The following is a 10556-nucleotide window of genomic DNA, read 5'->3' as shown; positions in this document are numbered from 1 at the left end:
TCTTGCTCCTGGTCGAATACCAGGAGTAGGGTGGGCACTGGGCTGAATTCTTTTCACATCCTCTTGTCTACAGCTCCTGACTATGATAGAAGCCAATGGCTGAATGAGAAGTTCAAGCTGGGCCTGGACTTTCCCAATGTAGGTGCAGGGAAAAGAGGTTTGGGGAAGGCATGGGGTCCTCACCTCCTCTTCTTGTCTGGATGAGGGGGTTTGGGGTCAGAGCTTCTGCCTCCTGCTCCCATTCCTGGTGGCTGCACAGGGTGATGGGCTGTGTCTCAGCTCTTCCATTCAGTGTGTACTGTGCTCAGAGGCCTTCTTTTGCCAGACACACTGAGTGCCATGTCCCATGTCTGTCCTTACCCAGAGAAGGAATGCAGGGTCCCCATATCCCACCTGACTGTCCCTGCTTGTCTTTCCAGCTGCCCTACTTAATTGATGGATCGACCAAGATCACTCAGAGCAATGCCATCTTGCGCTACCTTGCCCGCAAGCACAACCTGTGTGAGTGGGGCTGGCTGCAGGGTGGAGCATGGGGGACAACCTCCTTGTCTTGTCTGGTGCGGGATGCTGATGGTGAATGTCCTGTGTGTGTTGCAGGTGGGGAGACAGAGGAAGAGAGGATTCGTGTCGACATTGTGGAGAACCAGATCATAGACAACCGCATGCAGTTTATCACGCTCTGTATCAACCCTGACTTTGTGAGTTGCCCCTGGTGGAGTGGGCAGGGTTGGCAGCAGGACTGAATGACTTGCATTCAGATATGCAGCCTCCTCCTTCAGTGGGTGAACTGGTTCTCCAAGCTCTCCTATCTTACCAGCAGAATGACCCTCATAACCCAGCAAGATAGCACATTGGTATTGTGAAACTATTATTACTAGAGTAACCCTACGAGATATGGTTGAGATTCTGTGGGTGAACAGTGGCTCTAAGTCCATTATGTAGTTGTAAATCTCTGCCATGTCTGTCCTTGACGATTCCATGTGTCATCTTACCCAGTGTTCATAAGAGTCTTCAGGATAAAGTTGGAGGATATGAAGATGGCCTGGTAGTTTAAAGTACTTGCTGTGAGGTCTTTGGTATAGACCCTTAGTACCACATACAAGCCTGTGTGTGGCAGCATGCTCTTATAATCATAGCGTTCTGGGGAGGATTTCTAGGGGCTTGCTTTCCAATGAGTTCAGCCAGTCTGTGAGCTCCAGATTCAACGAGAGGGCCTATCTCAAAAAAAGAAGGTGAACAGTGATTGGGAAAGACGCTGAACATCAATAAGCCCCCCTCAACTGGTCAACTGGCAGCAGTGTTGCAAATGATGCAAGTAGGTCATATATGCACCCTGGGCTCACACATCTCTCCAGTGCATTCCCCATCGTTCTGTCTTAGGTATCAGTAGAAGTCAGGGCATCTTCCTAACTCAGGGTCACCTCAGGGTCAGCCAAGAGGACCCCTTAACCTTCTTCCTTTCAGTATTAGTCACTGCTCAACACTGATGCAAGCCCCTCACATCTGTGATCTGTTCTCATGACCCCCCAACCCCAACCTAGTGTAACTGTCATCTCTTTATGTCCTGTGTGTCTGTGGTTCCACTGGATCTCTGAGCCAGGACATGCAGGATACCCAGGAGGCCCTGGGTGTCGCTCACAGCACCTGGTGTGGACTTCAGATTTCAGGGACAGTGAAATTCCTCTCTGACTTTTCATCGCTTCTAACGTGAATTCTGCCACCAATAAAATAGTGATGCGTTAACTGGAAGCCCAGGCACAGACCTGGCCCGTTGTTGGGAAGGTGGCTCTTCTCATGCACAGTTCTGGGAGTCCAAGCTCTCTGCTGGGAGCCTGAGCTTAAGGGTGGTGACAGCCAGTTTCTGTCTCAGGAGAAGCAGAAGCCAGAGTTCTTGAAGACCATCCCTGAGAAGATGAAGCTCTACTCTGAGTTCCTGGGCAAGCGGCCATGGTTTGCAGGGGACAAGGTAAAGAGAGGGAGGTGGGGGGAAGGACCTGACCTGCCTTCCTCCCAGGCTTCAGATCCTATCTCACCTATGCTCATTCCTGCAGATCACCTATGTGGATTTCCTGGTCTATGATGTCCTGGACATGCACCGTTTATTTGAGCCCAAATCCCTGGATGCTTTCCCCAACCTGAAGGACTACATGGCCCGCTTTGAGGTGATGCCCTGATCCTGCTTCCTTTGAGCGGTCTTCTTCCTCTCTTCCACAATGCTTTTCTATTTCTGAGGAAAAGGACAATAACTAGGGCTTTATGAGCTTTCTTTACAGACCCATATGGGGCAACATTTATCACTTCAAAATCCCCAAATGCTGATGCGATTCTGAGTCCCATCGGACAGATGAGGGATCTGACTCTGTAGAGGGTATTCACTTGTTTATGGTCTCAGTACCAGCAGCAGCTGCACTGGGCTCCATATCTGTCTCTGGGTCAGCATTTGGTCACCGTCCCTGCTCTGTGTCAAAAGAAAAAGCTTCAGCCCCACTCACCCCCACCTGTGCAGCCTCAGTTTCCTGTTTAGGATCCTTGGCGGGGCAGAGCATGTCAATGGTATGTGGGCCTTGGCATTAGGAGCGTGAGACAGGCAGGGCCGAGGTGACATGAGAGGCCAGACCTCATCTGCTGACCATTGAGAGCCCAGGGTTGCAGTTGGTGCCTCACTTAGTGGACATGTGTGTGCCCACCCTGATGGGGACACTTATCGTGAGTGTGAGCTACTGCTGCGCCATTCTGGTTTCCTCCCTTCCAGTCTCCTCTTTCACATCACAGGTCCTGTCTGAAATGGGGTCAAATTCTCTCTCTCCACTATTATTCTCTGGCAGCCTCCTCTATATGAGGTTCATGCTGGGTCCTAGGAGGCATGCGAACTACCTCCATCTGGAAACGCAGGAGGCAGAGAGCTGTAGGAAGCCAGGTTGTGAGATGCTCTTGATACTCCCCAGGGCTCCTGAGCCCAGCCTGGACAGCATCTACATCAGACTTGGGTCATTCAGACATCTGGGAGTTGGAGACATTGATTCAAGGATTTTGTTTAATCCTTGCAGTCTGTTGACCCTTGCCCATTCCTTATCAAGGGATGTGCTTTCTCAGGTAACTCTCTATCCCCTGAGCTGAGGGCTAAACCCAGGGCCTTGCTAGGTAACCGCATTACCACTGAGCTAAATCTCCATTTTCTCTCAGCCAGCTCTCATAAGCTTTGGTTCTGGCCCAGGCTGGGTACTCTTGGGAGCTATGCAATAACTGGTGTGGCTCTAGGGTGGGTATATGGAGAAACACAGGCCCCTTAGCCCAGCTTGTGTCTAGTTGGTCGTGGATCTCCTTACAGCCCCTGGAATTGTCCGTGTATTCTCCAGCTTGGAATATGGTTTATAGCACATTATACAGTCACACGGGGTGGTCCCTGTATTAGCAGGGGAGATGAGGACATCCAGGGTGCAGTAACATTGTACTGAGCACCAGATAGTTAATTCTGCTCTCAGACGCTGATTAGAATCTTGTTCAGCTTTCTCTGTGGGCGGTCATCTTGATGTTCCTTTTCTTGCATGATTTGCTGAGTCACTGTGTGCTTGGCTGTCTTCCTAAACACATACAGCAGAGTTTTTCAGTTCCTTTATCCTGTAGATCTCTTTCCCGTGTGTGAATACAGTTTAAAAAGCGTGACTGCAGGAATAGGACCATGATCATGCAGAGATTGGGACAGGGTTCCCTCTGGAGGGCAGCTGAGTAGAGAGATGAGAGGGAGGGAGGAGGGAGAAAAGAAAACAGAGGGTGGGTGGGAGGGAGGGCAGGAGGGAGAAACAGGAGGAGGAGGAGGAGAAGAAAAAGATAGAGAGAGAGGGTGAGAGAGAGAGAGAGACAGAGCTAGGGAGAAAGCAAGCAAGAGAGCAAGAGAGAACACACAGCAGAGAGTGTGCATGTGAAGCAGCCCTGTTTCACCACCTGTGTGAGCCAAGGAGGTTGCATGCCCTCCCTGGACCTCAGGTTTCTCCCTGATAACTGATCTTGCAGCATTGATGGGTGGGTTTTCTGAACGTATACTGTAATTTTTAGTGGCTATAAAACCACTTACACAGGATCCAGTCTCCCCTTCAATAGGGGCTATGAAAGAGCCCTTCTTCCCAGGGCTGGGAGCCTGTGGCCAGGACAAAGGCTGCTCCTGGCTTGGGCTGCTCATCTCAGTGGGCTGCAGACTGAGCTCCTGCTGTGTCTTTCCCACTCTGCAGGGCCTGAAGAAGATCTCTGCCTACATGAAGACCGGTCGCTTCCTTCCAACACCTATATTCCCAAAAATGGCGCACTGGTGTAACAAGTAGACCCCTGCTGTGCTGGGTGTTATGGGGGGGTGTGGGGACATGTCTACACTAGGGGTCCTCCAGGCCCTGCGGACAGCGGGCTTTCTGCAGTGCTGCCTCCCTGTTCTTCCCACACCCTTCTCCGGCTTTGTCTCCTCAGTTTTTAACCTAGTCAAGCCCATGCAGTCTTCATTTCCCCGCTTCCTTTACTCAACGCCCCTTCTTCATTTGTGCCCCAACCGACCACACAGTCCTCTTCTGCGACTTGATGTCTGCTCTGCACTCTGCTCCCGAGAATTACCCTACAGGTCAATTCTTTTTCAAGTTCCCCAGTGGCGGGTCTCCCCCAGGCCTGTCTCATCTCCGATAAAGCCTGAAACCTACTGTCTCTGTGTTTTGTTTTGTTTTTCTTTTTTTCTTTTTGGACTTGCCAAGTGTCACAGCTGCTTCCTAGAGTCTAAGCTCTGATCCTGTAGTTCCCGCCTCTAAAGAGTCTATGAAACAGGAGGGAATTTGAAATATCTTGCTTCTAACCTAAGACCCTCACAGTGGGCACAAAGATCTCTAGACAGCTGTTCTCGACCTGTGTGTTCTGACTCCTTTGGGTACTCGAGCGACCCTTTCACAGGGGTCACCTATCAGATATCCTGAATATTAGATATCTACATTATGATTTGTAAGAGTAGCAAAATTATAGTTATGAGGTAGCAATGGAATCCTTTATGGTAGGTGTTCACTACAGCAGGAGGAACTGTATTAAAGCGTCACAGCGTTAGGGAGGTTGAGAACCACTGTGTTAGATGATAAAGTGTATTTGCCTATAATCCCCTCTACTGCAGCACACTGGGACTTTGAACTATGAACACAGATATGGGTCTCAGGGAGTGATGATGAGGCTTGTGGGAGTGCCTATCAGGGACCCAGAATGTTCTTTCTACCTCACAATTGGCCGTGTCAATATTAGGTGTCTATTATATTGTCTTTACCGAGTCCTCTGGAAGCTGGCTTGAAGCTCTGCTGAGATGGGAACACTTACTCTTTGTTAATCCTTTTTTATTTATCTAGGGAACCCGAATTGAATATACCATAACTCTCATAATTATTATTTATACTTCCTCTAATGTCGATGACTCTCCTTGTCAGTGGAGCTGATTAACATTGGATACTTCATTTACCTCATGGAGAACTAATTAAGAGCTAAGTCTGCTTTAATCAGATTCTAGTTTGGGGGCTGCAGAGATGGCTCAGAGGTTCAGAACTCAGGCTCCTCTTCCGGAGGACCCTGGTTTGGTTCCTAGTAGCCACATGGTAGCCAACCATGGTCTGTGACTCAAGTTTGGGGATCTGTCTCTCTTTGTACTACATGCATATGGTGCTTATATATACATGCAGGTAAAATGTTTATACACATAAAATATAATTTAAAAACATCCATAATACAAAATAAAATAAAAAATAAGCCATATGATAAGTGAATTCCTTCTGTCATTTCCAGGTGCCCATCATCTCCTGGCCTGGTCCTCTTCTTTCCTTTTGCTCTGTCATGACCCGGGACTTTCCCAGCACCTCCTGTCCAGTCAGGTCTGGACTGAATAGATCATGGGCTTTCTGACTTTTTCCTCTTGTAATGGGAAGATCATGGGGTGACAGGCACAGGAACATCTTCTCATGACAAATAGCCCATGCACACTCACATAACCCCTTAAACATGATTAATAAAAACTCAGAGAGAGAAACTGGGGTTCAACCTGAAGGCCGGAAAGGCAAAACAGCCAGCCACTGATCTTCAGGTAAGCTTTATTTATTAAAATGCAAATGAAATGCTACAACAAGTCCCCCAAATAATTAGTGTCTCTAGAATATAGCGTCTATGTGCTATTGATTCTGTCTCTTGATTACCCATACCAATGCACATAGCAAAAACCAATCACGTCCATCAATGAGTAAGTCTTGGAGGTGTGTAGGAAAGAAAGTACATTAGCTTCCTTTGTCCTTGTGGATCTCTCAATGTGTTCTGGGTTTCAAAGGACAAAATGATCTGTCTGCTTGTACATTCCATCCAGCTGATCATCAGGAGGAGCTCGGGAAGTTTGAGAGAGTGTATAAGCATTTGTAAGGAACTGTTGCTATGGCTACCTCTGTCACTAGGCAGGGTCCTAGTGAAGCCACTGGCAGTGACATGTGGGGAGTGGCTGAACATTGTTTTCCTCACAGAGCATTTCCATAAGAAGCTCAGTGGATCCTTCATGGCCTGCAGTTCTGGAAGAATTACTGTGTGGGGGTGGATCTAGCTGCTTGTTCCTGAGTGCTGCCTCACCCAGAGACCCACTTGTTCACATACTCAAGAGCCTCATAAAAATACTAAACTAAAAAGCTGTAATATGTTTGCCGGGGGCCTAGTGAGCACCCGTGTAGACCCTGCACTTGCTTCAATCTCTGTGAGTTCATATGAGCCTTGGATTCAGAGAGCCTTGTTCTTTTGGTGTCCTCCCTCCTTTCTGGCTCTGACACTCTTTCTGCCTCCTCTTCTGTGTGGTTCCCTTAGCTCTGAGGGAAGACATTTGATGGAGACATCCCATATAGAGCTGCGTGTTCCAAGGACTCTCCGTGTCGACTCTGCATCTATTCCTGTCTGCTGCAGGAGGAAGCCTTTCCAATGATGTGCTGCAGCAGACAGGAAGATGCCATGTAGCATGTAGCCGCCAGAGGGGAAAGATGCAAGCTGCCAGTTTGAACCTTGCCCGTAGGCCACAAACCTCCTGGCATAATATAAAATAATGGAAACGGGTTAATTCTAGATGTAAGATCTAACTAGCAATATGCTCAAGATATTGGCAAAACAGTATTGCAAATAATATACTTTCTGAGCGATTCTTTTCGGGAGTCTGTGTGGTCAGGAGATGAACAAGCAGCCCCCAACAACAGCTGAGTAAGACTCCATCATATAAATGTACCACACACATTTCCTTTACCTGTTTTTTGGTTGAGGACATCCAGGTTCTAGCTCCTGGATATTCTGAACAAGGCCACAGTGAACATAACTGAGCAAGTGTCTTTGTGGTAGCATGAAGTGTCCTTGGGTCTATGCCCAAGAGTGGTATAGCTGGATCTTGAGGCAGATTGGTTCCTAACTTTCTGAGGAACCATTATATCAATTTCCATATTGGTTGCACAAGTTTACACTTCCACCAGCAATGGAGAAGTGTTCCCCTTACCCCACATCCTCACCAGCAGGAACTGTCACTTGGGTTATTAATTTGGGCATTCTGACAGGTACAAGATAGTCCCATTTTTTCACTTGTTGGCCTTAATTTCTGAGTGACCCGAGTCCTTTTCTGTGCCTGTCCTTTGTAGGTTGCTGCCTATGTTTTCCTCTAGCAGTTTACACGATCTATTTTTCCCTCCTTGAGATCTTTGATAATTTGGAGTTGAATTTTGAGCAGGGTGGTAGATACGGGTCTAATCCATTCTTCTACATGAGGACATCTAGTTTTCCTAGCACTATTTGCTGTAGAAGCTGCCTTTCCTCCAGGATTCACTTTTGGCAGTTTTGACAGGTATCAGATGCACTCACGTTTGGGTCTTCTGTTTTGTTCATTGGTTACGCGCTCACTTTTGTGCCAGTGTCACCTGTCTGTGCTGTCTCAGCTCTGATTGAACTTGAGGTCTGTGGTTGGAGCCCTTCCAGCATTGTTCTTTTGGCTGAGGATTCCTTTGGCTACCTGGTGGCTTTTGTGCTTCCTTATGAATGTCAGGATTTCTATTTCTGTTCCTGGGAAGAATGTCATCTGTGAACTGCTTTTGATAATCTTGCACTGGACATGGTCCTTAAGGCCTCAGGTTATTTTCTGAGCTTGGGCATTCCAGGAACCTGAAGTGGGCAGGTGGACGTGTTCTAATGTTAAAGCAGCATTTGCCACAGGCATTGCCAGCTCCAGGGACGTGGTCTCTGAGCCTGCATCCTCACTGAGACCTGCAAAGCCTGTGGCTTCCCTCATTTCACAGACTGAAGCCAGCCTCTGCCTGTCCCCTGCACTCTCCTGCACATCCACCCTTCCGAGGGCAAACCTTTGTGGAAATGTTGGCTTCAGATCCTGGATCAAGTAAGGGTGACTTAATCCCAAAATGCACTTCGTGCAGAGCACAGGCCTTGTCCTTTGACTTGCAAACCCATTTTAGTCTCCACTTCCATCATTTGTTTTTCATTGTCTGATAAGTTTCTGTAAACAAGGTGATGTCACCCTCTGGTCCACTAAAAGCAAGCCTCTTGATTTTTAAAGGGGCTTCTTCAAGTGAAAAAGCAGACAGGTTGCATCCTGCTGTTGTTAGGACATTGTCCTTATGAAGTTTACCCCAGGACGCTTACTTCTCCCAGGCCATTTGAGCTACCCTGTCATATCCAGACACTCATGTGTCAGGAGCCTGGGCAAGGTCCAGAATCAGGGATCCGCACAGATAAGGGTCTAGCTTTGAACTTCTAGTGTCCTGTGAGAGTGTTCCAGGCTCATGTGTGGACAGCATCCTGTTGTCCCTTGACAATAAGCTTCTTGGAACACATGCTCTCCCACTCTATCACCCTCCCCCCACCTTTGAGCTCTTTGCTCCTTTGCACTGTGCTGGTTCTGATATCTGACAGCTGTCCATGCTGTGACTCCCCTCAGATTTCTGACTCTGTGTCTGGTTCTTGAATTTGGATTCATAAACACGGCCAATACATTGGTTAATGATTGATGACCAGGAGGGCAGGGTTCCCCAAATCTCCTAAAGGAAAATATGGAGACCATTTACTCTTTTGTTTGTCCCTGCCCTGGGGATGTTTCCAGGTCACCAACTGTTCCTGTCACTGGAGTCTGTGTGAACAATTGGTAGCTGTGCAACCAACTGGAAGAGCCCTTTCTTTGAGGATACGTGCTAAATTAAGGTTTCAAATTGGGGTTGCGTCTTTTTGTACTTAAACTGAGAATCGAGACTCCCAGAATGACAGATTCCCACAGTCTGAGTTTGAAAACCTAGCTCTGCCAAGCAAAGGAAAAATATCCTTGTTCTTTAACTATCTGGCCAGTCTCCAGGGAAAGTGCCAGTTTCCGGAGCATCCAGCAGGTGGCGATGGCGCCAGTTGCTAAGAGGGTTTGAAGTGGAACAAATTTTGTTTTTAGGGTGCACAGGACAGAGGCTGCTGAGGATCTTAATCCCTCCTCTCTCGGGGAGGGAGTGGCCCTCTTCCCTCTGGGTTAGGATCTGTAGCTCTGGTTACACGAGGGCAGAAGGGGAGTGCCGAATTGGGATTGGTGCAGAGTGGGGCGGGACCTGCTGCTTTGTCTTCCTCAGTCTCCCAGGGAGTTTGCATAAAGTCACAGCTTGTCCAAAGACCCAAGTCTACCTTACTGAAGACAGTTTGAGAAGGCTACCACCAGCACCATGCCTATGCTCCTGGGATACTGGAATGTCCGCGGTGTAAGAGAGGGGATTGGGACGTGAAGCAGGAAGTTCATAACAGCGAGGTCTTTCTAGCAGAGCAGTCCTCCTCAGCACTCTCCTCCTCCGCCTAGAATCTTCTGCCTATAGCTCTAGGCGCTCAGTAGTTTATGGGAGGCTGTGTGTGTGGCGGGGGTGGTGGTGAAGCGCGCATAGGTATGCACGTTGCATGGTGGCTGTATTTGTGCAGTGTGTAGTCTCAATTGGAGTAGATGAAGTCATACCGCAAGGTCCTCACTATTTCTCACCTCTGTCTCTGGTCTCTCCCAGCTGACACACCCCATCCGCCTACTCCTCGAATACACAGACTCAAGTTATGAGGAGAAGAGATACACCATGGGGGACGGTAATGGCACCTTCCTGGTCAATCACCTGCTTCCTCAGATCTGCAGCCCTCCTACTGCTAAAGCTAGAGACTGCTGCTTCCAGAAACCTCTTTGGGGGTGCAGTTTGGTTTTTCAATATAAAACCCTGAGAATAGAACTCCTGGTCCATCTGTATTCATAATTAGGCTGGGTGCAGTATTGGGGTCCTACTATGTTCAGGCTCCTCTTATTACCTGTTGTGTATATTCCTCTCCTCCATCTTGGGCAGTGACTCTGTGGGAGGTTGCAGATTCCCCTGCCTCAGGGCTTCTTGCTCCTGGTCGAATACCAGGAGTAGGGTGGGCACTGGGCTGACTTCTTTTTACATCCTCTTGTCTACAGCTCCTGACTATGATAGAAGCCAATGGCTGAATGAGAAGTTCAAGCTGGGCCTGGACTTTCCCAATGTAGGTGCAGGGAA

At 48.3% G+C, this 10556-nt stretch overlaps 1 protein-coding gene across 4 annotated transcripts in view; it reads left to right on the top strand.

Annotated features, from left to right (window-relative positions):
* Positions 1-4679, top strand: part of LOC126487880 (glutathione S-transferase Mu 1) — a 17793-nt gene extending 13114 nt beyond the window's left edge. For 2 of the 4 annotated variants that reach the window (XM_050120923.1, XM_050120922.1), the window contains exons 3-8: positions 74-138; positions 420-501; positions 598-698; positions 1871-1966; positions 2052-2162; positions 4227-4679. In XM_050120923.1, coding sequence (XP_049976880.1) covers positions 74-138; positions 420-501; positions 598-698; positions 1871-1966; positions 2052-2162; positions 4227-4316 — 545 coding nt within the window. In that variant the 3' untranslated portion in view covers positions 4317-4679. The remainder of the gene's footprint in view (positions 1-73; positions 139-419; positions 502-597; positions 699-1870; positions 1967-2051; positions 2163-4226) is intronic. The other 2 variants (XM_050120921.1, XM_050120920.1) reach the window with 1 other exon arrangement.
* The last annotated feature ends 5877 nt before the right edge of the window (positions 4680-10556 follow it).

The sequence above is a fragment of the Alexandromys fortis genome, unplaced genomic scaffold (assembly GCF_014885135.2).
Source record: "Alexandromys fortis isolate MF-2015 unplaced genomic scaffold, M_Fortis_MF-2015_v1.1 scaffold_176, whole genome shotgun sequence".
Taxonomy (NCBI): Eukaryota; Metazoa; Chordata; class Mammalia; order Rodentia; family Cricetidae; genus Alexandromys; species Alexandromys fortis.
The sequence above is the reverse complement of the archived record's forward strand: the minus strand, read 5'-3'. Positions and strand labels throughout refer to the sequence as shown.